The sequence below is a fragment of the Canis lupus genome, chromosome 37, assembly GCF_048164855.1.
Source record: "Canis lupus baileyi chromosome 37, mCanLup2.hap1, whole genome shotgun sequence".
In the NCBI taxonomy this organism is placed as follows: Eukaryota; Metazoa; Chordata; class Mammalia; order Carnivora; family Canidae; genus Canis; species Canis lupus.
Window position 1 is genome coordinate 15788425 of NC_132874.1, and position 27979 is coordinate 15816403.

At 39.9% G+C, this 27979-nt stretch overlaps 1 protein-coding gene across 2 annotated transcripts in view; it reads left to right on the forward strand.

Annotated features, from left to right (window-relative positions):
• Positions 1 to 27979, forward strand: part of ELOVL2 (ELOVL fatty acid elongase 2) — a 62566-nt gene that overhangs the window by 12874 nt on the left and 21713 nt on the right. Inside the window, exon 1 of one of the 2 annotated variants that reach the window (XM_072814115.1) lies at positions 20026 to 20154. The exons of the other annotated variant lie outside the window; for it this stretch is intronic. Within the exon in view, the coding sequence (XP_072670216.1) occupies positions 20041 to 20154 (114 nt within the window). The 5' untranslated portion in view covers positions 20026 to 20040. Of the gene's footprint in view, positions 1 to 20025; positions 20155 to 27979 lie in introns of those variants that run through there. 2 annotated transcript variants of the gene reach the window in all.

Here is a 27979-nt window from a genome sequence, read left to right on the forward strand (position 1 = left end):
CTAGCTTACATTTAGGTGCTCAGTAAATGATTTTTGAACTGTGAAGGTTGTGGACCAACAGGGGCATGTGATGGGTCAAGTTGGGTTTTTGAAGAGTCTTGAATCTGAGGCCAAGAAATTCCTTCCAGATTTTGTAAACAAAGTTTTTGAAATGGAGAGTCAAATGATGACAGTGTCAGTTAGGATGATTAACCTGGTTTCTGTAATACATGGGCTGAGAGAGCCTGGATAAGGAGGTTATAAAGGGGTTGAACTAATATGTCAGTACTCCCTTATTTTCATGTTGTCGACATTTGAAAAAGTTATTTCTTGAACCACACACTCCTGGGTTTAATTCTCTATCTCCTCTATAAAGTGTGTTATAATAACACATGATGAAGATCGGATCACATAAGATAGCCTGTTTATAAGCTCCTCATAATATACAAGGTAGCTGATGGTGGATATTCAAAACTGGTTTCTGTAACCCACAGAAACTCAGTCCTTTTCATCGTTACAAACCTAGCTTTTTCTATGTCTGCAAGAGAGAATTTCTGTTAAACTAACTTGATTAATCTACATTTACTGACATTTTAAAAATCTTCAAGTTCCTGTGACCATAGATCTTAGTTTAATTCAGAACATTTTCTGGAGAGAAGGAAAAAGTAATGAAGATTTCTTTTTTTTTTTTTTTTTTTAAGATTTTATTTATTTATTCATGAGGGACACACACACAGAGAGAGGCACAGACACAGGCGGAGGAAGAAGCAGGTTCCATGCAGGGAGCCCGACGTGGGACTCGATCCTGGTCTCCAGGATCACACCCTGGGCTGAAGGCGGCACCAAACTGCTGAGCCACCTGGGCTGCCCAGTTAATAAAGATTTCATTGATATTTAGTACCTTTTCTTCAGGCTGAAGTTCTGTTAATTAGCAAAACATGAAAAACCAAGCTACATGCTAGTTTCAAAACAGTTTTTCCTGCTGAATAATTCTCACCTATCCATGCACTTGTGTTAGGAAACTGAATGTATTTTGAAAATCCTGAGAGCTTCACATAATCAGATTAAACCTTAACTGTTTGCCCAACTGCCTGCATCAAATTGCCTACATCTTGAGCTTCTTAATAGTGCTTAACCTAATGTCTTAACCCCTAAAAATTTACCCTATGAGAAAACATACCTTCCTCTCTCTGCCTTGCCCCCTGGATCATCATCATTTCAGTACTAGAACCCTAAATAGAAATTATTGGATTTGCATACTGTATTTGAAGTAATGAGGAAAGAGAAAACATATATACATAATTTTTTTCCCTAGATTTCCCATGTCAGCTTGGAAGCAGTGAAAATTGATTATAAACGTCAGTGTATGGGTAAAAATGAAATAAGCAGACAATATAGAACTTACTTTGCATGACCTAGGAGGAGACTGTGTTAGACTAAGATGAGGGGAAAAAAGGGGAAGACCCATCAGACACATTGAGGGCAGCAAAGAGACCAGCCTGGCTGGTAGGAGGCTGTTGCATCAAGGACTAGACCCAGCAAGGCCGGAGGAATAAAATCTCTGGGTTTCTGGTTCAAACTCCATGATGCCCTCTGGCATAAAATTCTTTCCTATTATTTCATCTTACATGGCTTGACTCCCTATCAGTTCATTTTCAAATCAAATAGGATAGCAGCTTCAGTTTCTGGCATCATCCCCAGTGGTGATAATCAAAATGTCCTTTTGATCCTGTAAACTTTTCAATTTACAGAACACTTTCAGAACATCCTCTCAGTTGAGGTTATTTAGTTAGTTGCTTTTGTATTGTCTTTATTTACTTATCATTTGTGCCCCTCACCCCACACTACAATATGAGTTCTGTAAGGGCACAGACTTTGTATGTCTGGTTTACCACTGTAATTTCAGTGCTGGGGTTGTGCCTGTGTGTAATAGACACTCAGAATACTCGTTGGATAAATGGACAGCTGTGTACAGTAGCTCTCCCTTGTTTGAGGAAACTGAGACTCCGATTCTTTTATCAGGAGTCCTACAGCTAGCAAGTGGTGGATTGGGGAATTCAGACCCTTTTTATACCTGTGTCTCTTGTCTTCTACTCTGTTGCTTATTTCATTACACCGGTTGGCTTTCCTGTGTGTGCTCCTAAAATGAGCACAACCAGTGGCTTTCCTGATACTCATGGTATTTTCAGTATGACTTATACAAACCATAAAAAGTGACAGGCTTGACCGTATCAACATTTAAAATTGAGACAGTAAAAGACACCATAGGCAAATATTTTAAAAAATCAAGCAACAGGGGTGTCTAGGTGCCTCAGTCCAACTCTTGATTTCAGCTCAGGTCATGATCAGGGTCATGAGATTGAGCCCCACGTAGGGCTCCACAGTCCCCTCCCCCATGGGGCCTGCTTGAAATTCTCTCTCTTCCTCTGCCCCTCCGCCCCCAGCTTGCACACATCTGTATGTGTGCGCACCCTCTCTCTTTAAACAAAATATTTTTTAAAAGAATCAAGCAACAGACTAGGAGGTAGTATTTGCAATCTACATCAATATAGGTTGTTATATATACAAGTGACTTTTATAAATCAAACAGAAGACAAGCAATTCATTAGAAACATATGTAAGAGTTATTAAATGGCAGCTCGCTGAAGAGGAAACCTGCACAACCAGGAAACTTTGAAAGACACACCACTGCAGTAGTAGCAAGGAAATGCAAATTAAAGCCATGCCACAACCCTGAACTTGGGAATAATTTAAAAGATAGGCAGTAGCAAGTCCCATAAATTCATAAGAGCAATATGGTAGTTTTTACTAAAATCGAACATGTATTCCCCAAATAATATAGCAATTCCACAACTAGACTTCCTTTCAGAGAAATTCTCACTTATGAAACAAGGAGATTTGTACAAAGCAGCATTGTTTGTAATAGAAAACCCAGAAACAACCTAAAATTCCTTCATAAGGAAATGGATAAGTAACAATATAAAATATTCACATGATGAAATATTATATAGCAGTTACAGTGAATGTACTAGATTTACATATAATATCATGAATAGATTAAGCTACAAAAAGATAAGTGTGATATGACTTCTATATGTATCTTTAAAATGTATAAAGCAATGCTGTTTTTGTGAATATATGTATATAAATGTATAGAAACTTGGACAAAAAGGCCTAACATATTTATTAAAACAGTTACATCTGAGGAAGGAACGAGAGACAAAAGATTAGGGAGATTTACAAAGGGAATGACAACTTTATCAGTTATACTTTGTTCCGTAGTTCCAAGTACCTAGTAGGTACATTCAAGAAATATTGAATTAATTTGAAAAGATTTGAAACTGCTATGACACAATTTTCAATGTATGTGATATATTTATTTTGTTGTTCTCCACAGTTTTTGCCTTTACATTTTTTCCCAAGTTAAAAATCAGTTTGGATTTGGCATCTGCGTTATAGTGTCAGGTCAGAGATGTGTTAAGTATAGAACACGTAGGACAGATGAGTCACAAGGCAGGAGGACCTTCTTTTGTTTTCTTAAACCCTAGTCCTTTTCTCTTGGCTGACTGAATTAAGCTTTCCGAGGTCAGACTGGTGGCATCTGTGCAGTTTTAGAGAATGAAAGGACTTACTGAACCAGGGCATGTTGGTCATTCTCAGTGTCAATTAAAGGAATAAGGATATTTTCCTATGTGCAAAAAGAGAGCGAATAGCCATATACTGACAACGATAGCAAATAAGTTGCATTCTTACTGTTTCCCAGGTTCTGAGAACTTTTCCTGCAGCCACTCATCCCCGCAGCAGCCCTGGGAGTTAGCAGCGTCATTTAGTCCTTTCCTTCATAAGCCAGTTAATCAGTAGGAAAGAAAGGAAAAGCCTGTGACCCTTATTACAACTTGGAGGCAGTTTACTCTTCTGAGGGGGAGACTTGGGACTCAAATTATCCAATCAGTCATCAGCCCATTTGTCTACACCCTTCTAGCTAAAGACTTTATCGTCAGAGAAGATTGTGCATCTTATACCTAATGTATTCAACTAACTAATGCTTGTGGAAGGAGGAAGGAAGGAAAGATCAGATGATACAGTAGGGAAGAGGAGGAGGGCAGGAAAGGAGGCTGGGAGAAGCTGGCTTCACTGAGCCTGGCTAGCCAGGAAAGGCATTGCTGTGAGATGCCTGTTGTCAATGTATGAGGGGCTCTCAAGTGAAAGAAGAAAAAAAAAAAAAGCACCAGCTGTGTGGAGTTTCAGGTTGATGGGGGAACCCTTGAACAGAGAAAGATTTTTGGCTCAAAATAAGGGTTTTCTGCAAACAAAAAACATTTTAAAAACAGAATGTGCTACCTTGCGAAGTAGTGAGAAAACTTTCTCAGGAGGTTTTTCCAGGAAGATGGGTGAATTTCTATCAGAATTATCATAGAAAGTGGTTATTTCCATCTTTGGGTGGAAAGTTGAGTTAGATGTCCATGATTCTCCGAATTTATGAGCGCCAGTAAGCTGCTCATTGATTCAACTGAGGTTCAAAACATTATTCTGTATCTTTCCTATGTTTCTATCCATCAGAAGAAGTCTGGACTATGCAGGGCTCATTCGTATGGCTTTATAGTGCTGCTTTGTGATGGGAAAGGAACTAACATTACTGTAATATTTTAAAAGTTATTTTTCACAAAACAAGTGTAAGTTTAAGAAATGGAGAAGTAATCACATCAAAAATTTCAAATTTAGAAATTGGCAATAAATCCTGATATTTCTTCAATTTTTGTATGTTGCATATATATAGAACTAAAGGCTCTTTTGTAGGAGTTAAGAGTGTGGAATTACACGTGGATAATAGCACAAAGGTATACTTATTTTACTAATTTTAAAATGTAGTAGGATGCTTTGAGGCATATCCATGTTCCATGAATACTTGTCATAAAGTCTTTGTTTCTAGGTAAATGGCACTCAGCAGTCGCTAATTCAATCATAAGGGAGGGTGTTTTTTTTTCTTGTATTATGTAAATGAGGTTCAAGATGACAAAACTTATTGTTGCCAGAGTCAAGACAGACAAGAACCTGGGTTTCTTAATTCATATTCCAGTGCTTTCTGCCTCATTGTGACAATTACTGATTTGATAGTGAAGCAGTTAGGTTTACTAAGTGGCCAAATGTAGGGCATTCCCTTTGAGAGATCCTATGGAATTGGGAAAGCTCATTTTTGTTAAATAGGATTTTTAATTAACATACATAACTTTGAGTTTATCCTGCATTCTGACATTCTGCTAAGTGCACACAAGCTATTGTTACGGGTTTGGCATGAACATGTTTCATTCTAAAAGATTTAAGCTAGAGTAACCATTGCTGCCATGGAGTTAAATGGCTTTCTCTGTGAATACATTCAAGTGACTCCTATGGTAGAGAATTCTAGAGACTAAAGGAGTTAGAATTAACAGTTAGGTGAAAATCAGACTACTCACTCCAGTCCTTCAGAGGGAAGAGCTAGAGAAAGTGGCAAATCAGCATTGTAAGGTTTTCTGGAAGGAAACACTGTAAGGGTTTTTTTTTCCCCTCTGTTACCAGCTGCCACCTTCCTAAGTCTCTGGGACCTAAGAGTCTGATATTAATGAGACAATGGACATGAAGAAAATACTGATAAACAGCCTCCATTTCCCCACAATCCCTAGTCTGTCTAGAGAAACAAAGGAGGCTCTCTATTTAAGAATCCAGTTCTTGGTGGCTGTCCCAGAGATCTGCAATATAACACTTCATTCCCAAGTCAGGGATTAATATATGAGTTGGCCCGTTCCTCCTGTTACAGCCAAGAAGGATCACAAAGGATTTCCTACCACATGCTCTCCAACTATGTTGGCAGCACAGCATTGTCTGACCTTTGAGCCCAGCTTGTGACCAGCAACAGGAGTCACCTTCATTTTCAGTCTTGGGTCTATTTTAAAACTATGCAAATGAGTTGGCTAGACTTTCTCCTTTAAATGACAAAAACTTCAGAGCCTGACATCTTTAGCTTTTCTAATATGTCTGAATGCAACATATTTATTTTTACACAGTCAAGCTGGAAAACTTCCCATAAGTCTTTACTTCTCCAGTGACTAATTTTGACTCTTATTTGAGAAGCCACTGGAAGTGGTCATCAGGGGAGGTCACTAGGGAAGTGGAAGTGGAAGCCAGGCTCTCATAACTGTTCAATTCTGCTTCCACTGTATCTTCTTGAAGATGTCTGATCCGGTGTCGTCTTGGAGAAAACTTGGGACTGTTTGTCACCCACCCCTTCCCCTACCCAGAGTCACTGTCCATGCGTGTTTACTGACTTTATCCTTTCCTTCTAGAGGTTGGAGGGAAAACACTGTAGCCATACTGGTTAACATTTTGATAATGATACAGTTCTAAAAAGCTATATTTAAAAAGAAAATCTTTGAGTGCTGAAAAGCTAACACTAAGTGAAGACATCTGCCAAGAAAACATTTTAAAAATCTAAGATCGTGAAGTTAACAGTGTAATTTGTCTATGTTTCTTTTATGGAAGTCAAAGGGATAGATTGATGCACTCACTTTTTTTTTTTTAAGATTTTATTTATTTATTCATGAGAGACACACAGAGAGGCAGAAACCTAGGCAGAGGGAGAAGCAGGCTCCATGCAGGAAGCCTGACGTGGGACTCGATCCGGGGACTCCAGGATCATGCCCTGAGCCAAAAGCAGACGCTCAACCACTGAGCCACCCAGGCGTCCCAATGCACTCACTTTTTAAAGAAAAACTGGTTAGAGTCTCTTAAAATGGTTGTGCTTCTCTAAATCTAATCTTTATGATATACCTATAATCATTTTGAATAGGCATCTGTTCACTTTAAAATGTTTCTTCTGCCCTATGAAGAGTTACACTGAAGATAAGCATTCGAAAGAAGACCTTGCTTGCTTGCAGTTGAACTAAGAAACTCTGGAAGAATGAACTGAGCACAGTAACCTAGCTTTTGGAGCAGAAATTACCCTGTTCACTTAGAAGCCTCCGCTTTTCAGTTTCCCTGATTCCAATCCCACCTGCCCAGCTTACTTTGAAACTATGCGTCAGTTCTAAATACTCCAGACATTTATGAAGCTAAAATACATTAATTATCACTTACTTCATAATGTGTTTTGTATTTCCAGCAGTTTCTTCAGAGTTTTTATATGGGCCAAGAATGGGAGGGCCATCTGGTGAGATGGAAGATGGGGACAGGGGTGGCAAGGGAGCTCAAAGCTTCTGTTTTGCACTTTAAGGAAAATGAGAAAACACTACAAAACACTTTCTCCTCTCCATTGGATTAAAACGATTTACCAGTAAGAAAAAGAATAGTAATGTTTTGTAAAAGTACTCATTTAGCAGGGTTCAAACAATAACTCAAGAAGGACCCAGAGAGGATTGTGTGATGCAATGCTAATAGAAAACTGGGAGTCAGAGACTTGCATTTCCATAATTTTCTTTATTTTGACACAATACCTTGGCACAGACCATGGGCTGAGCCACATGTGTAGAATTGTGATCATCTTGTCATCTGCCTCTTATCTGTAAAATAGATAATACTTGTCACCTCTCGATCTACCCCACACACCTCCCTATAGAATCATCTGTCTTCATCCATTTGCTCTGTGTTTTGGGACACCAAGTTGGGCTGATGATTGAATGTTGATGAACTACTTAAGGTGAATTAAGGTGATATCCCAGAAGATGTTTAAAATAACATGAGATTCACATGTATAAAAATAGTTTGTGAAGCTTTCTAACCATCAATAAAGGTTAAGTGGCCATCAACGCAGCCCCCCCCCCCCCCCGTTTGTTTTAAGTAACTCAGGCTGCATTTTGCCTTTTCAGTGATTTATTTTCTTCTTAGAGCTTGCCAGCTATGCTCAATTTGATTTTTCCATTATCTGAATTAAAATGCTAAGGGAAGAGTAGGTCTTAGAAAGTGTGGATCAACTGTCACTTTATGGTAATATACTGCTAAACAGCAAAATGTGTGATAAGGATTTCATTCATCAGGGAAAGAATCTAGATTGCTCAGTAAGTCCCGTAATTGGGTGGGTTCATAGGAAGATAAGAAGGAAGATACAGAACAGTCTGTAAGACTCACATATTGTCTCTTGCTCAGTATTAGTAATAAAAGAACACTATCTTTTGACTTTACGATAAAGCTACTGAAACTACAGATATTTTTAGAATATATGGAAATAAATAGAATACACAGAAATAGATATGACTATTGCTTAAAAAATTAGAAATAAAATTTGACTCCCTTTTTTCCATGAAATTATTAAAAGCTTTCCTTTGTTTTCATTTATAAGGATACCACTTATACATACAGAATAGCCAACCTGCTTCTCCTCTGGTCACTACTTGATAACCAGGGCACATTCAAACAGAATCTCCTTTCATTGCTGTTGTTAATTGTGAAAGAGCTTTATTCTTCTCCATGTCCCCAAATTCAGAAACTGGTACAGTTCCAAGGTGTCCTGAATACAACTATCTGGCTTTGGATTAAATCTCCAAGGAGTTTTGTATTCACTCGGTACTTCCTGTGGACGTTAGAAGTTGTAGTAATCATTACAAGGATCTTGAATTACAACCTTAATGGTATTGTTATTAGCTTTTTTTTTGGTTCCTTATGTATTCAGTAATCACTGAATGAGTTTATTTTCTATTGTGGAATTGACACTGTTTTCCTGTAGAGCAGATTTCATTTTATTCACTTGACACTGACAGTTATTTAGTATCTTTTAATGGGCCCAGAATGTTACGAAAGAACTATGTTTTTGGATTTTATTTCCGTATTCTTGGAGAAAAGGCCATAATTTGCAAAGTAACTGGCAATAAACTAATATTATTATATCACTATTAAGAGTATTTATTTGTTTAGTAAAATTTCAGTTTCCTTAAACTTGGTAAATATCTATGGGACCGGTGAATTAATTCACAAATCATTTAAGCATCATGAATGTATTTTTAAGGTGTTTGAAGTCTATTTTTGAGACTTAACAGATCAAATATACTTACATCTTTGTTAACCAGGGGCTGTTCTATGCTGCAGATACACATCTGAGCACAAGCTCACAGTTCTTCATATATATACTTTTTGTGTCTCACCAGTTCTTTCCCCAGCTCTTCACAAATTTCCTGTAGTATCCTCTATCTTTGACATACACCAATACCCACTGTTTTCAAGAGTTCTCTAGAATTCTGGTCAGTTATTTCAGGACATCTCTGGGGATACTTCGCTTGCTCAGATCCTCTTTAGTTGGGTAAGGCCAGTGCCACCATATCCACCAAACATCTGTCACTGCATCTATAGAATGCCTATTGCCAGCACTGCTGGCTGGTAGAGATCAGTGGTGCTTATGTCAGGTATCTCAGACTCTGCTGGGTACCACTGCTGATGCAAAGGAGCCTCGCAGGTACCAGATTCCATATGCAGTATTCTGTGGAAAAGTTAAGAATGGCAGTCTCTTCTTTGTGGGAGAGATTGCAAAGGACTCCTCTCTTGCAACTCCAAGGTCTTATGTAGGTTTAACTACATCCTCTCTTTTCATGACCATATTCTTTGTCCCTGGGGACCCAGCTGAACCATAAAGAAGCCCAAGTAACTGCTCTTAACATCACTGCATGTCCAAAGTTGTTACCAAGACGCCTTGTCAGTATCTGACCCCTCCACCACTGACAACTCCATAGAATGAGTTTTCTCCCAAGATGTCGTTCAGGCTCTTGTGCAAAGTGGGCTGCCCCATTGGCTTGCAGAGAATTCTGGAGCCAAGAGGTGAGCCAGCAGCACCACCAACAATGGAGATAGCAGGTGACTGAATGCATCGACGCCTGATAGCATCCTGGAAAAAAATTTTTTTTTATTTTTATTTATCTTTTGGAAAACTTTTAAAAAATGTTACTGAAATTTGTTAATTTTGAAACATATTTATCTCTTAAAAATCTAGAACAAAAATATTTTAGAGTTCTGCTATTTGGCCTGCACTGCATCGTGGGTCTCTTTACCATTCTGGAATTACTGCTGCCTCAATATCCCTCTGCTTGAAAATATGGTGACACTTGATCAGATCTGTCAGTGTCTCTATTCTCTCTTCCTACTTCCAGCACTCTTTACTTGCCATGTAGGTTTCATGTACACATAATCCTGAGAACTCTCTAAACCCATCCAAAGAGGAGTGTTGTGAAAGGAAAAAGGTCAGAAGTGGACCCTTGAAGTCTTCTAGCCCTTTTCCTGGTAGGCTTTTGACAAACTCATCCACTTACTGCTACATGAATTCCGCAGGTGCTCATTGAGTGCCTGGTGTGTGCCAGGCACAGAGGATCTTGACCAGTTTGGGAGGAGAGTGGTTGGGGAAAACCAAAAGCCTGTCAGGAGTCCTCCAGGCAAAAGGAAGGGGAGCTGTGGTGCCACGTCCAGAGAAGGACGCCTTGGGGGAACTTCAGGTAATTAGGTATGCCTAGAGCCAAGGCTGCATGTGGGCTTTGGGAAGGAGGAGGCTTAGCAAAGTGAGTAGAGCTTGTTGGATTTTGGCCCATTCAGCCAAAGCACAATTATTTGCTGTTTTTAAAAATTCTTCGATTTTATGCCAAAGGAATGTTAATCCTCCTGCAACATTCAGTTGGATGCCAAGACATCGAGGTTAAAATGCATAGTGTAGGCGTCTCCTCTGCCTCAGTGTGGTCCACTAATAAGGTGGCTTTCCTTCCACTGAGCTCTCTACTGGGTTATTTGCACTCTACCAAAATATTGATCATAACAGTAAAACAATGAGGTTGTCATTAGACTAGGCTTGCTCTGAGGCTTTGATTTTTGTATGATTTTTAGCCTACTAGAGAGGAAGTATCCTATTTTACTGTTAACAAAATTGTAATCTGGCCAGTACTCTGAGGACGGCCTCCTGCAAACCCACTGAGGGAAGTCCCTTGTGGGCTTATTTGTTTTGATCAAAGCAAAATCCTCTTAGTGTGGGAGTAGGTCATTCTTCAGCCAGACACCCTTTCCTCTCGTGTGTGTTTGTGGCCAAAGCAGAGTGGAGTAACTAAAGAGCTGGAAGGTCCTCTTGCAGCCTTCTCCAAGCATCCCTAAGGCCCTGCAGAGGAATATTAGCGTAGGCGGCTCCTGATCTTTTGAAGATAGTTGAATTTTGGTAACTTGGCATATTTAATATAAGATTCAAGTGTATCTTGAAGCCAAACACTGCCAGTTACTGTGAAGAATTGGGCGGGCTGATGACTGTTTTTTTCCAGCTTTGAGATATTATTGACATATGACTTTATGTAAGTTTAAGGTGTACAATGTGATGATTTTATGCTCTTCTGTATTGCGAAATGATTACCACCACAGCATTAGCTGACGCCTTTATCCTGTCTCATAATCTTTTCTATGATGAAAACATTTAAGATCTACTCTTAACTCCCAAGTATTTGGTACATTATTATAAACTGTATTCACAGTGCTGTGGGTTAGAAGCCCAGAACTTGTTAGTTAGTTTGAGGGCCCCAGAGTCCAGGGCCCCCAAGGTTCATCTGAGTTGTTATAAGGACAGGGTTTCTTTCTTTTTCATAGCTTAATAATCCATTGAGCCTATATACCACATCCCCTTTATCCGTTCATCTGTTGACAGATGCTTAGATTGTTTTCCATACCTTAGCTATTATGAATGTATGCATACTAATAGCTGCAGTGAAAATAGGGGCACAGATAGCTTTGGTATCTTGTTTTCATTCCCTTTGGAATGAAACTTGTATGTCCACAAGTGAGCTTGCTGGATCATGGTAGTTTTAATTTTTTGAGGGACCCTTTTCATAGTGGCTGCATCAATTTGCATTTCTACCAACAGCATGAGTCTATTCAGTTCCTCTCTCCATTTTTTTTTTTTAAGATTTTATTTATTTATTTATGAGAGAGAGGGAGAGAGGCAGAGACACAGGCAGAGGGAGAAGCAGGCTCCATGCAAGGAGCCGGACGTGGGACTTGATCCCGGGACTACAGGATCATGCTCTGGGCTGAAGGCAGGCACTAAACCACTGAGCCATGCAGGGATCCCCCTCTCTCTATTCTTTGAATCAGGTGGTTTTTGTGCTGAGTCGTGTGATTTCTTTATGTATTTTTGGGGTATTAACGCTTTACCAGATCTATGATTTGCAGATTTTGTTACTGTTTCTTCTGTTTTGCAGAAGTTTTCCAGTTTGATATAGTACCACTTATTTTTGCTTTTGTTGCTTGTGCTTTTGGTGTCATCAAAAAAAAAAAAAAAAGTGTTGCCAAGAGCAGTGTCAAGGAGCTTTTTGCTTGTGGGTTTTTTTTTTTTTTTTTAGGAGTTTTATGGTTTCAAGTCTTAAGTTTAAATCTTTAGCCCATCTTGAGCTAATTTTTTGTGAGTATTGTAAGAGAGAGATCCAGTTTCAGTCCTTTTCATGTAGTTACCCAGTTTTTATCCACTACTTATTGAAGAGACCATCCTTTATTTATTGAGTATTCTTTTTCCCTTGTCAGATGTTCATTGACTATATATGAGAGGGTTTATTTTTAGGCTTTTGCTTCTGTTCCATTGGACCATGTGTTTGTTTTTATGCTGGTATCATACTGTTCTGATTACTATGGCTGTGTGGTATAGTTCAAAGTATAATTCAAGATGTTTGATGCATCCAGCTTTGGTCTTCTTTCTCAGAATTGATTTGGCAATTTGGGATCTTTGTGGTTCCATACAAATTTTAGGATTTCCTTCCTATTTCTGTGAAAAATACCATAGGAATTTTGATAGAGACTGCACTGAATTTGTAGATGACTTTGGAGGGTATGAACATTTTAACAATATTAATTCTTCTGATCCATGAATGTGGGGCATTGTATTTGCATCTTCTTCAGTTTCTTTCATCAACATTTTAAGAGTTCTCAGTGTACAGATACTTCACTTTGTTGGTTAATTTTTTCCTAAGTATTATTTTTGATGCCATTGTAAGTGGGATTATTTTATTTTTTCATATGTTTTGTTGTTAGTGTGTAGAAATGCAACTCTGTTGATTTCTGTCTCTTGCAACTTTACTGAATTTGTTAATTAGCTCTTACAGTAGGTTTTTGATGGGGTCTTTAGGATTTTCTATATATAAAATCCTATCCTCTGCAGACAAAGACTTCTTCCTTTCCTCTTTGGATGTTGTTTATTTTTCTTGCCTGATTGCTTTGGCTAGGATCCTAGTACTATGTGCAATAAGAATGGTGAGAGTGGGGGGGATCCCTGGGTGGCTCAGCGGTTTAGCGCCTGCCTTTGGCCCAGGGTGTGATCCTGGAGTCCCGGGATCGAGTCCCACGTCGGGCTCCCGGCGCGGAGCCTGCTTCTCCCTCCTCCTGTGTCTCTGCCTCTCTCTCTCTCTCTCTATGTCTATCATAAATTTAAAAAGAAAAAAAAAAGAATGGTGAGAGTGGGCACCCTTGTCTTATTTCTGATTTTAGAGGAAAAGCTTTCAAACCTTTCACCATTGAATATAATGTTGGCTGTAGGCTTGTCATAAATGGCCTTTATTGTGTTGAGATATGTTTCTTCTTACCAGTTGAGCAGTTTTAACATAAAAGTATGTTGTATTTTGCCAAAGGCTTTCTCTGCATCTATTGAGATAGAATTTTTATTTTTTGTTCTGTTGATGTGATATGTCACATTTACTGATTTGTATGTATTGAACCATCCTTGCAACCTGGGAATAAATCCTACTTGGTCATATATCATATATGATTCTTTTAAGGTGCTGTTGAGTCCAGTTTGCTAATATTTTGTTTTGAGAAATTTGCATCTATATTCCTCAAGGATATTAGTCTGTATTCTTTTCTTATAGTTTCTTATCTGGCTATGGTATCAGGATAATTCTGGCCTTGTAAAATGAGTTTGGGAGGGCCCAGCCTTCATTTTTTGGAAAAATCTGAGAGAATTTGCACTAATTTTTCTTTAAGCATTTGGTAGAATTCATCAGTGATATCATCTGGCTCTAGGCTTTTCTGTGTTTGAGGGGTTTTGATTACTGATTCATTCTCCTTACTCCTGTTAGTTTGTTCATATATCCATTTCTTCATGGCTTAATCTTAGTAGGTTGTCTTTAGGAAATCATCCATTTCGTGTAGGTTATCCAGTTTGTTGTTGTACAGTTCTTAGTAGTCTTTCATGATCATTTGTGTGTCTGTGACATCAGTTCTGATGTCTCCTCTTTCAGTTACGATTTTGAGTTCTGTCTTTTCTGAGTTAGTCTAGGTAAAGGTTTGCCAATTTTATCTTCTGAAAAAGAAAAATAGCTTTGTCCTGATTAACCACTAATCTTTTTGTATCAATACAAAATAATAAAATACATATTTGAAAATTTAAGTTATCTGTCATGTACTTGGTCAAGAATTGCACAAAGGGTTATATTTTTTGGTTTATATCATGATACCATCTATTTCATCTCATATGAATATTTTATTCATCTTTTATTTCATATGAGATTCATCTTTTATTTCATATGAGATTCATCTTTTATTTCATATGAATAGAAAGAGACCAACCTATTCAAAACTGTGATTGTTAGGTATTTTTGTTGTGACTTAAGAAGGAAATTGTACAACTTTCTTTGATAGTTATTCCATTAACGGTATTTCTGTTTTTAGTTGTAATATTTCAGTTATACAATTAGTATATCACTAGTGATTTCTTATTAAAAACTAAGACATTAGACATATACAGAGTAAAGAGTTATTAGTCTCTCTTTCCCTTCACCCACTCCCTGCCCCATGTCATTCTCCTCCCCACAGGTAATTGCTATTAATAATTTAACATGTGCCCTTCCAAAATTTTTCCTGTATATGTATATACTTGTACATATACACGCATAGGCAGATAGATTGAGGTTTGTTAAATTTTTTATTTAAACCAAATCTGATAACATGGAGTTTGTATTTTACATTAGGTGAGTTCAAACCATGATTTCTTTTCGTACACAGTCATTCTGGAGGGCGTTCTTTAAGGCTGTCTTTTTTTTCTTTTTACTCAGTGTCTTAGCCAATTCAAACAGTCATAATAAAAGAGCAGAGACTAGCGGCTAAACAGTAGAAGTTCATTTTTTCACATTTCTGGAGCCTAAAGTCCAGCTCAGGTGGTAACGTGGTCATGTTCTGGCAGAGGCGCCCTTCCTGACTTAGAGACTGCCTTTTTGTTGTGCCCGGCATGGCTGAGAGGGAAAGCAAACTCTCTAGGGATCCTGCAGAGAAGGGCGCAAAGCCCTCATAAGGGTTCCACCCTCAAGATCTCATCTAAATCTACTTCCCCAAACCGTCCTCCAAATACGATCACACTGGGCGATGAATTTGGGGGGAGATAAACATTCTATCCATAACACTCTGATTTGTGCAACTTTGTTTTATTAGTAATTTTATTAAAGGTGCCAAAACTTTAAGACACGCTAAGTTTAAAAAGAAAATTTTATATATATATATATATATATATATATATATATATATATATATATATATTTATATTTAGAAATTTGGAAAACCTTTTTCAAACTTTGATATAGTTAACATAATAACATAAAATGTTGTATTACTTTCAAGTGTACAATATAATGATTTAACAATTCCATACATCACCCAGTGCTCATCATAAGTGTACTCTAACTCCCATCACCTGTTCCACCCAGCCCTCACCCCCTCTCCCCTCTAGTAATCACTGTTTGTTCTCTATAGTTGTCAATTTTTTTTCTTTGATTATTAACTTTCTTAAATTCCACATGTAAGTGAAATGTGGTATTTGTCTTTCTCTGTTTTATTTCACTTAGTATTATACCCTCTAGATCCATCCATGTTCTTACAGGTTGCAAGATTTCATTCATTTTTATGGCTGAATAACATTTCTTTGTATATATATTTATTACATCTCATTTATCCATTTGTCTATCAATGGACATTTCAGCTGCTTCCATAATTTGGATATTATCAATAATGCTACAATAAACAGAGGGGTGCATGTAGCTTTTTAAGTTAGTGTTTTGTTTTCTTTGGGCAAATACCTGGTAGCAGAATTACTGGGTCATATGATAATTCTGTTTTTAATTTTTCTGAGGAACCTCCATACTGTTCTCTACAGTGGCTGTACCAGTTTGCAATCTCACCAACCATGCACAAGGGTTCCTTTTTCTCCACATCCTCACCAGCACTTGATTCTTGTGCTTTTGGTTTTAGCCATTCTGACAGGCATGAGGGGGATACCTCATTGTGGTTTTGATTTGCACTGGGCATGGAGCCTGCTTAAGATTCTCTCTCCCTCTTCCTCTGCCTGCCTCCCCACCCCCACCCCCCAATGCATGCATTCTCTCTAAAAGAACAAAAAACAAAAAAAAAAAACAAAAACTATGGATCAAAACTCTATGATCCAGCAATTGCACTACTTGGTATCTGCCTGAAAAATACAAAAACAGTAATTCAAAGGGATGCATGCACCCCTAAGTGTTTAGCAGTATTATTACAATAGCTATGTTATGGAAACATCCCAAGTGCCCATTGATAGATGAATGGATAAAGAAGTGTGGTGTATATATACACACACAATGGAATATTACTCAGCCATAAAAAGAATGAATTCTTGCCATTTGTAACAACATGGATGGAACTAGAGTGTATAATGCTAAGGAAAATAAGAGAAAGACAAAGACCATATGATTTCACTCATGTGAAATTTAAGAAACAAGCAAAAGGGAAAAAAAAAGACAAACCAATAAATGGACTAACTATAGAGAACAAACAGATGGTTATCAGAAGGAAGGTGGGGAGGGATGGGGAAATAGATGATGAGTTTTATTTTTTTTTTATTTTTATTTTTTTTTTAATTTTTTTTATTTATTTATGATAGTCACACAGAGAGAGAGAGAGGCAGAGACATAGGCAGAGGGAGAAGCAGGCTCCATGCACCGGGAGACTGACGTGGGATTCGATCCTGAGTCTCCAGGATCGCGCCCTGGGCCAAAGGCAGGCGCTAAACCACTGCGCCACCCAGGGATCCCGATGATGAGTTTTAAAGCATGCACTTGTGATAAGCACTGGGTGATTAAAATAAAAATTTTAAAAACCTTAAAATAAAAAAAATATAGATCTTTTAAAGTGTTCTTTGGCCCCAAATACAAAGCTGTATCATTTACCCTTGCCAAAACTTTAACTTCCCATTAAAAAATGACAATAAATAAAATTTTTTATCACTACTTTTTGTCATTTTAATTACTTATGTGTCTTGGTGTGGATCTCTTTGGCTTGATTTTGTGAGGGGTGGTGCTCTGGGCCTCCTAGACCTGGATGCTTGTTTCCTTCCCCATACTTGGGAAGTTTTCATCTATAATTTCTTCAAATAGATCTTCTGCCCATTTTTCTCTCCTTCCTCCTAATGGGATCCCTATAATGTCAATGTTGTTAAGCTTGATGGTGTTGCTGAGTTCCCTTCAGGTATTCTTATTTGTTATTGTTTTTCTCTTGTTCCACTCGATTGCTTTCTATTACTCTCTTCTTCTAGTTGCTGATCCATTCTTTTGCTCCCTCTAGTCTACTATTCATCTAGTATATTTTTAATTTTATTTATTGAGTTCTTCATCTCTGGTTCATTTTAATGCTTTTTTTTTTTTCTATCTCTTTGTTGAGGGTCTCACTGAAATCCTCCATTCTTCTCAAGCCCAGAGAGTATCTTTATGACCAATAGTTTAAATGCTTTATTAGGTATGTTACTTAATATCTGTTTTGTATAGCTCTTCTGCGATTTTTAAAAAAATATTTATTTATTCATGAGAGAGAGGGAGAAGCGCACTCCTTGCAGGGAGCCCAATGCAGGACTTGATCCTTGGACCGGGATCACACCCTGAGCCAAAGGCAGACTCTCAGCCACTGAGCCACCCAGGCATTCCTTTTCTGCGATTTTTGTTCTGTTCTTTCATATGGGACATATTCCTCTGTCTCCTTATTTTACCTAATCCCCTATGTCTGTTTCTGTGCGTTAGGAAAGTCAGCTATGTCTCCTTCTCTGGAAAGTACTGGCCTTATGAAGAAGACATCCTGTAGTGCCTTGCATTGCAGTGTCCCATTTATCAGAACCTGGCATTTTACGGATGTCTCCTATGTGTATTGCATGCACCCTCATCTGCCTTTAGTCTATTTACAATGGTTCTCTTTGCCCTCCTGGGCAGGGTTCAGTCCCTGTGGTGTTAGTGGGTCAGTGTGGGGCCACTTTGGGCTTGAGTTGAGTCAGACCAGGCATAGGCCAGGATGCAGTAGCACCAAACTGCAGGCTGCTCTCCCTGTGTTGTCTCCTGTGAAGCTTTTGACTGTGACCAGGGCCTGCAGTCAAACCAGATGTCTGCCCCCAGCCAATGGCTGGGGCTGCAGTAGGACTGGTGTGTGTGGTTCTCTTCCCCTCACCGCAGCGTAGGAGTCACTTTGGAATGATATGTTCTGGCCCAGGACATATTGAAGGGGGCAGGTCCACAGAAGAATGAGGGGTTGGGGAGGAAAGTGGCACCTGCCAGCACATTTGTTCTTGGAGAAGTCTCCTAAAGATCCCTGCCTGTCCAGCACGTGCTCTGAAATGAGTATGTACATCTATTTCCCTTATATCCTGGGGGTTTTTCAAACTGCTGCTGCTTCTCTGTATCTCTGTGGGCTGTTTGTTGTGCTGTCTTTTCAAGGTTGAGAACTCCGTTTCCTCTCACCCTCTGGCTCTCCCAGAGCCAGCATTCTGACTTTTCAAGTTCCAGGTGTGAGGCCCTACTGATTATAAGAACTCACGAAGTTAAGTCTCTCTGATTTTCAAAGCCAAATATAGGGATTTGTCCCCAGTGTGGGTCCCCTGTGTCTGGGGTGTCTGGTCTGGGGTCTCCTCTCCCTTCCCTATACCTATGGTATCCCTTCCTCCCAGGGACAGTCTAGTCTCATGGGTCAGTTTTGCTCCTGACTGCATTCCCACCTTTCCAACTCTTTTTGACGTGGCCTCTTCTCTGCATTAGCTGTAGAGGCGTTAAGAGTGTTAAAGGATCTTTCATGGGCAGCCCGGGTGGCTCAGCGGTTTAGCACTGCCCTCAGCCCAGGGCCAGATCCTGGAGACCCAGGATTGAGTCCCACATCAGGCGCCCCACAAGGAGCCTGCTTCTCCCTCTGCCTGTGTCTCTGCCTCTCTCTCTCTCTCTCTCTCTCTCATGAATAAATAAATTTTTAAAAAATCTTAAAAAAAAAAATCTTTCACAATGTACTAGATCGCACATATGAAAATACAGGTAGGCGAGCAAAGTAATATGAAATGTTAAGATCAAGCGAATACCATAGAGGTTTACAACAACAAGAGTTTCATTAATTCATTCAGTAAGTGTTAAGCTCCCGTTATGTGCCAGGGGATCCAGTGGCCTCTCGGAGGCCTCTTGGAGGAGCCAGACAGGAAACCCCCTAGCCAGTGAAAGTTTGTATGATAAGTGCTATCCAGGAAAAACAGAGCGGGTAAGGACATAGAGAAGGTTCCACATCGCAGATCAGGACACCACAGAGCAGATGCTTTCCTCCTCCCTCTGTAATTAGGCCCCTGAGGATGAATCTGGGAAGCGCAGACGAGTTTCCATTTGACCAGATACTGAGTGACTGAGCTGAAGAACCCTGTGAGGGAAGTGGAACAAAGCAAACAAAACTGCAGTAATCGGTTCTGTTCTGAATAAACTTTTCATCTCCTTAATCAGGGGAAACTATCCTATAGCCTCGGGGTTCCACAGGCTGCAGATAAAATCCACCCTCTCTTTTTCTTTTTTTTGGTCAGCTTATTGTCCTGAGAAGTACTGCGCACTGGAAACCTAACCTGAGCTGCACCCCAGCTCTGAGCCCTCCCTTTCTCCGTCCCCCCAAGGTGTGGGAGACACGGATTGATACTGAATGCCTTTCCCATTTCCCATAGCATCATCAGCCTTGAACTCCCAGCCTCAATCTCCACATCTGTAAATTGGGAAAGACAGACAGACAGCTGGCCAGGGTTATTGTCGAAATCCCGGCCTGGACGTGAGTGTCTGATGACCAGGCGCTGTTACCATTATGCACCGTCATGGCTCATTTATATTTCTCCTCAGATGTGGCAAGTATGTTCCCCCAGATGCCTCACAGCCTGACTCAGAGGGCCTCAGTCCCCTGAAGACCCCAAGACAAACGGTAACAATCCAGAGTTCCCCTACAGGAGTGAGACTCCGCCAGCGGGTTCGGGTGCGGCCTAGCTTGGCTGCTCCCTGCCGGCCCGCGCTGGGAGGCCGATGAGGCGCGCGGGGGCCTGTGGGTGTCAAATCCGCACAGTGGCCCATTCTGTGGGCTCAGCTGCGTGAAAGCCGGAGGATTTCTGTGTCCGCTTTTAGTCACTCTCTCCACTTCCTAGTCTCCCTCACAAATGTAAACACATTCCGATTCTTCAGACGTGGGAGACGCGGGCTGGGAACCGTCCCTCAGGGTCGGCCCAGAGAAGCGTCAACGTGAGACCGCCACCGAGCCTCGCTGTGTGACAGCACTGGGCTTTGTGCCCCTCGTCTCTGGGAGGCCCCGTCTCCCCGTCTCCCTGTTCGCCTTGACCCAGAGGGGCCCGGGAGGGTTTCCGGGCTGCGTCTGGTCTCGTTAGTCTGAGGAGGATACGTTCCTGAGCTGCTTGGATCCCCCCATTTCCTCACCTGCCATCATCAGATGCTTCAGGTTTCCTTTTCTCTGAAATGCACTTTTTTTTTTTTTTTTTTTAAGGCAAGGATTCAGATACTGCGTCTTCTTACAAACTCAACAGTCTGTCTCGTGACCTTAATGACCTTTGCTCATTTTTAAAAGAAAGGAGGAAGGAGTCGGTGGTGGAAGTGACTATATTCTGATTGAATAAGCGTCTTTAAATTGTTCTATAAAATAGTATCGACAAAATAGGACAGACACCAGGATCTTGAAGCATCGCGTCAGACAAGATAACGGCCATGCGTGATAGACGCTAAAACAAAAGGCCTGAAGCGTCAGTAAAGACAGGAGTGTGAAGGAGGAGGGAGCCAAGGCATGCTGGTGGGGCATGTGGAGTGGGAGGGAGGGGGAAGAGGAAGGAAGAGGAAGGGGTGGGAGTCCCGGTGAGCACTGTGCTGGCAGGAAAGGAGGTGTGCTTTTCATGCCTCTCCTGTTCCCAAGTAGTCTCAGAAAAGGGTGGCTGAGGCAGGAGTGCGGGGCCAGCCTGTCCCCCAGCACTGCCAGGTGCGCGGCACGTAGCCAGGAAGACCATCTCCACTTTGTGTAAGGAGTGAGCCCAGTGGGTTTGCCTCAGATGGGCCCCACGGCCTCCAAGTGGTGGTCGCTCCTGCGGGTAGGGCTACGCATGGCGTGAGGGGTGATGGTGGCAGGTACGGTGCATGTCGCGCGATGGGTGGTGGCTAGCTTGCTCTGAGTGCTGGCTCTTCCGGTAGATACATCTATTTCTGGTGCTCTTGATTCTTTTCTGTAAATCCTTTCCATATGGAATCATTTCCCTTTGGCACCAAGAACATCTTGAGCAACTGCACTGTAGTGCAGTTGTGCCCGCTACAAATTCTCTCACACATCATATGAAAATGTCCTTACTTCACCTTCATTTTTGAAGGATATTCTTTCTAGTTTTACCCTCTAGTCCCCAAGCAACCACTCATTTGCTTTCTTGTCACATATATATTTATATTTCCTAGAATTTCATGCAAAGGGAAACAGTATGTTCTCTCTCTTTCTGTGTCTCTGTCTAGCCTCTTTAATGCAGCATTGTAACTTTGAGATCCATCCGTACTCTATGTGCATCAATAGTTCTTTTATTTTGCTCAGTAGTATTTCCTTGTATAGATACGCCACGACTTATCCATTCACCTGTTGGGACATTTGGGAGGTTTCCGCTCCTTAGTTATTAAAAATTAAGCTGCCATGAATATTTGTGTCCAGGTCTTTGCAAGGTTATATGCTTTATGTTTTCCTTGGGTAAATATACCTAGAAGTAGTATGCTGGATCATGTGGTAGGTGAATGTTGATGTTTTTGCCAAACCACTAAACTGTTTTTCAATGTGGTTGCATCATTTTACATTCTTTGTGGCTTGGTAAACAAGAAGGGATACACAATTAAATCTCAACTTCTAATCTTTCCATGCTTCAGCCATTGTTATACGCAGCCATAAATTAAATTTAAAGTCACGGAACATTCCACTGGGTACTTACCCAAAGAAAACAAAAAAGGCACTAATTTGAAAAGATATATGCACCCCTCTGCTTGTTGCACCACTATTAACAACAGCCAAGATATGGAAGCAACCCAAGTGTCCATCAGTAAATGAATGGGTAAAGAAGATGTGCTATATCTACAGTGGAATACTGTTCAGCCATAAAAAATGAGATCTTGCCATTTGTGACAACATGAATGGACCTAAAGGGTATTCCTAAGTGAAAGAAGTGTGGCAGAGAAAGATAAAGCCCATATGATTTCACTTAGATGTAGAATTTAAAAAACAAAACAAAAAAGCAGAAACAGGCCCACAGAGAACAAACTGAGGGGAGGTGGGTGGGCGTTGGGCGAAATGGATGATGGGGAGTAGGAGATACAGGCTTCCAGTTATGGAATGAATAAATAATTGGGTTGAAAGATACCACATGGGGAATATAGTCAGTGATATCGTCATGGTGGTGGTCGGTGAGGGATGGTAGCTACACTCGTGGCGAGCCTAGCCTAGCCTATTGAGTTGTCAGATCCCTATGTCGTGTGCCTGAAACTAATGTAGCATTGTGTGTCACCTGTATATTAATAAAATAAAGTCTTGGAACATGGCTTTACTATGTGGGCAGGAGGAAATCCCTGGAGTTGTTCTAGAAGTGGGGTTGGAGAATTGTTTGGTAGAGAATTGTTGGCCTGGGGAACCTGGAACATAGGCTGGAGGGGACACCATGGCCAGGGGTGGGCATCTTCCTTGGCTCATCGGGTTTCCTGTGTAGAGGGGCATGGCCTAGGGATGGCCAGTGTGGGGCCCTCGAAAGTATGGAGTTCAGGACAGCATTCCTCTTCCCAGGTATAAGGGCAGTACTGTCCCCTTCTCTTCTAATCTGTCCAAATAAGATTTTTTTTTTTTACTTGAAAGAGGGAGAGAAAGCATGAGTGGAGGGAGAGGGAGAGATAGACTCCCCACTGACCAGGGAGCCTGATGCAGGACTCGATCCAAGGACCCTGGGATCATGACCTAAGCTGAAGGCAGAGGCTTAACCAACTGAGCCACCCAGGCACCCCCCCAAATAACCATCTTTTAAAACCGTGCCATAAATCCTCACGCTTGCAGGGGCTTCCATTATTGTGGCAGTTCTGCATGTCTCCTCCTCCTCCTCCTCCCCCTCCGCCTCCGTCATTTGCTGTTTGCCTTTCTTGGTGTCTCCCACTTTCACAATTTGTGAGCTTCAGAGTCGACCACTATGTCCTTTTTGTCCTCCTGTGTCTGACAAAAGTGTCAGTACATAATGGCTGTTAGTGTAGGCTGAGTGACTGAAGTGCTGCATGTCACTTTTTGTTGATTTTTCTTAGCTCCTGGGTTACCGTGTTCAGACGTCTTAGGAAACCACCCAGCGCGCTTGTGCCATAGAACCTAGCGTGCGGCTGCACACTCCCACGCCGTGCCAGGTGTTCATCCTTAGCTGACTGATGAGCCCCAACCTCTGTACTCAACCTTTGTGTTTTACTAATCCGGAATAAATTTTCATTTGTTCTTCTAATCGCCTCTCATTATCTTATCATTGTCATTTTAGATTGCATCCTTACTAACTGTATTAAATAACCTAGAAATAAAGAGTTCATTTTTATTCAGGTTTCTGATTTTCCCAGTATTAGTTTTATTTCCTTCTGTTACATGGGTCAGTAGAGACCCTGGGCGTAAGCATTTCCCAAGTGAGTCCTGTCTCAGTCTATTTGCACCTGCTGATTCTTCTTCCTGAAATGCTTTTTCTTCCCTTCTCCATCTAGAAGGTGTCCTAGAGCCTCTCAGAACTCAGCAACAGCAGCATCTCTTCCTGGAAGGCTTCTCTTTTTAAGAGCCCTATATTTGATTTCCTACATCTGCGTACTTTTGTTCATTTCAGGGGTACGACATAGTAATTCAGTACTAACATATATATTGCAAAATGATCACAATAAATCTGATTAACATACATAGTTACAATTTTTTGTGATGAGAACTTTTAAAATTTTTCTTAGTGACTTTCACATACACAGTACAATATTGTAGTCATGCTATAGATTTATGTCCCTATGATTTATTAATTTTACATGGAACTTTGTGCCCACTTTGCCCACCCCCACACTGCTGCCTGTGGTAACCACCAATCTGTTCTTTGTATCCATGAATTTAGGACTTTGGTTTCTGGTGTTTTAGATTCCACATATAAGTGAGATCATCTCTTGTCTTTCTCTGTCTTATTTCACTTAGCATGATGCCTTCAGGGTCCATCAATGTTGCCGGAAATGACAAGATTTCCTTCCTTTTTATGGCTATTTTCCTCCTCTATGTTCTTACAGTACATACCTGCAGCTTCTCTTGTCTTTAAGACATTAATATTGTGATTATTGATGTACTTTTCCTGTAAAGATGAGTACCATGTCTCATTTGACTTCATATTTCAGCATCTAACATGGTGCTGGCACATAGTAATGTTCAGATAATTAGTTAATGAATCAATATGTTAATGTCTAAAAAACTGGGATATCCCTTCTATTTTTATTTATTGAAGTATGATTTAGATACATTATATTAATTTCACATGTACAATATATTGATTCAATTCTATACATTGCTCACCATGATAAATGTAGTCACTATCTGTCACCATACGACGTTATTACAGTGTTGTTGACTGTATCCCTTATGCTGCACTTTTTATCCCCGTGACTTTTTTATAACTGGAAATTTGTTCCTCTTAATCCTATATATTTCACCTGTCCTCCCCCTGCCTCCCCTCTGCAACTACCAGTTTGTTCTCTGTATCTAAGAGTCCTTTTTTTGTTTTGTTTTGTGTTTTAGATTCCACGTATAAGTGCAACCATATGGTATTTGTTTTTCTTTGTCAGATTCAGCATAATACCCTCTAGGTCCATCAGTATTGTCACTGATGGCAAGATGTCTCTTTTTTATGGCTGAATGATATTCCATCGCATATATACACCACATCTTCTTTAACCATTCATATATTGATGAATACTTGGGTTGCTTCCATATCTTGGGTATTGTAAATAATGGCGCAGTAAACATAGGGGTGCACGTAATTTTTCAAACTAGTGTTTTGGTTTTCTTTGGGTAAATGCTGAGTAATGGGATTACTGGGTCATACGGTATTTCAGTTTTAACTTTGGGGGGAACCTCCATACTGTCCTTTACAACGGTTGCACCAGTTCAATTTCCCCACCAGCAGTGCGTGAGGGTTCCCGTTTCTCCACATCCTTACCAACACTTAATTCTTGTCTTTTTGATAGTAGCCATTCTGACAGGTTTGAGGTGATAATCTTCCTTGTGTTTTCAGTTGGTTTCCCCTGACAGTTAGTGATGTTAAGCATCTTTTCATGTGTCTTTTGGCTATCTGTATGTCTTCTTTGGAATAATGTCTATTCACATAGTCTGCCCATTTTTAAATTAGAGTATTTGTTTTGGGGTGTGGCATTGTATGTGTTTTTTATATATTTTGGATATTACCTCCTTACCAGATAGATTATTTGAACATACCTTCTCCCATTCAGTAGATTGTCTTTTTGTTTTGTTGGTTTCTCTTTTGCTGTGCAAAATCTTATTTTGGTATAGTCCCAGTAGTTTAATTTTGCTTTTGCCTCCCTTGCCTGAGGAGACAGATCCAAAAATATATTGCTAAGGGCAATGCCCAAGGGATTACTGCCTATGTTTTCTTCTACGCATTTTATGATTTCAGGTCTCATATTTAGGTCTTTAATCCATTTTGAGTTTAGTTTTGTGAATGGTGTAAGAATGTGGTCCACTTTTACAGGACACATATAGCTGTCCAATTTCTCTAGCAGCCTTTATTGAAAAGACTGTCTTCTCCCATTGTACATTCTTGCCTCTTTTGTCATAGATTAATTGACCATATAGGTTTGGGTTTATTTCTAGGCTTTATTCTGTTCTGTTGATCTCTGTGTTTGTTTGTTTTTTTTATGCTAGTACCATACTGTTTTGATTACTATAGCTTTGTGGTATGTCTTGAAATTTGAAACTGTGGTACCTCTAACTTTGTTCTTAAGGTCTTTTGTGGTTCCATACAAATTTCAGTATTACTCTATTTCTGTGAAAAACACAACTGGTATTTTGCATAGTAACTGCATTGAATCTATAGATTGCTCTGGGTAGAATGGACATTTTAGCAATATTCTCCTAGTGCATGAGCATGGTCTATCTTTCCATTTGTTTGTGTCATGTTCAATTTCTTTCTTCAGTGTCTTATAGTTTGCAGTGTTTAAGTCTTTCATCTCCTTGGTTAAATTTATTTCCAGATAGTTTATTCTTTTTGGAACAACTGTAAATTGGAGTGTTTTTTAAATTTCTTTTTCTGCTACTTCACTAGCGTATAGAAATGCAACAGATTTATGTATATTAATTTTGTATTTTGTGACTTTACTGATTTATTTATCCATTTTAAGGGAATTTTGGTGGAGTCCTAGGATTTCCTATCTATAGCATCATGTCATCTGCAAATAATGACAGTTTTACTTCTTTCTTACCAATTTGGTTGCCCTTTACTCCTTTTTCTTGTCGGGTTCCTGCAGCTACAACTTCACAGTACCACGATGAATAAGTGTCCTGAGAGTGCACCTCTTTGTCTTGTTCTTGAGCTTAGAGGAAAAGCATTCAGCTTTTCACTATCAAGTATACTGTTAGCTCCTAGTGGGTTTTTCCAATATGGCCTTTATTATGTTGAGGTATGGGTCCTCTAAACCCACTTGGTTGAGAGTTTTCATCATGAATGGATGTTGCATTTTATCAAATGCTTTATCAGAATCTAGTGAGATGATCATATGGTTTTTATTCTTCCTCTTGTTAATGTGATGTATCAGATTGATTTGCAAACATCAAACCACTGTTGCATCTCTGGAATAAATTCCACTTGTTTGTAGTAAATGATCCTTTTAATGTGTTGTTGGAATTGGTTGCTAATATTTTGTTGACGATTTTTGTGTCTATGTTCATCAGAGCTATTGGCCTGCAGGGATTTTAGTTGTTGTTGTTTTGTTTTTTTGTAGCGTCATCTGGTTTTGTTATCCGGGTAATGGTGTGGAATGCCCTTTGTTATTCATTTTTTTCCACTCTGCTGTCTCTCCATATCTTCCCCTCTCTTTTCTTTTATTTCTGGTCTTCACTGTGACTAAATTTCTACAACATTATAGAACGAATACAAGCTTTGTGACCTTTAGAGTTTTCTTAGACCTACAGATGTGAGAAAATGGATTTTGACCATAGCAAACAGACTGAAAAAGTTTAAACATGTGTGGGTGGATGTGGCAATGAAAGGAAGATTTCACTGGTATTTGTTAGGAGGGTGGGTTCATCACTGAGGTCAACATTCTTTACTCAAGAATGAGAGGCTTCAGGACAGGTCTGCTCTTTTCTAATGGCAACATAAATCTTACTGAGTCACACTGAGATGTGCGGTAGGTGAACCTTCTCAAGTCTAGAGGTTTCCCAAGATGTCCTTCAAGGAAGCCGAAAGACTGTGTAAAAACTTCCAAGCTTGTTTTAGCCCAGATACTTTTTATAGAGCTACTAAGGGCCTAATACATGGCCAGGTATAGGTGCTAACAGATGTCAGCCACTACTCCGCATCCTGTCTTCCAAGCTTCCTAAAGTCCCCAAAGACCTAAGATTCCCTAAAATTTTCTCAGGATCAAAGTCACAAATAAGAAATAGGTGTAAATGGTAGGTGCCAGTCACCAAAAGTATAGATCTTTTCAGATGCCAGTAAGTTAACTCTCTTTGGCACTTA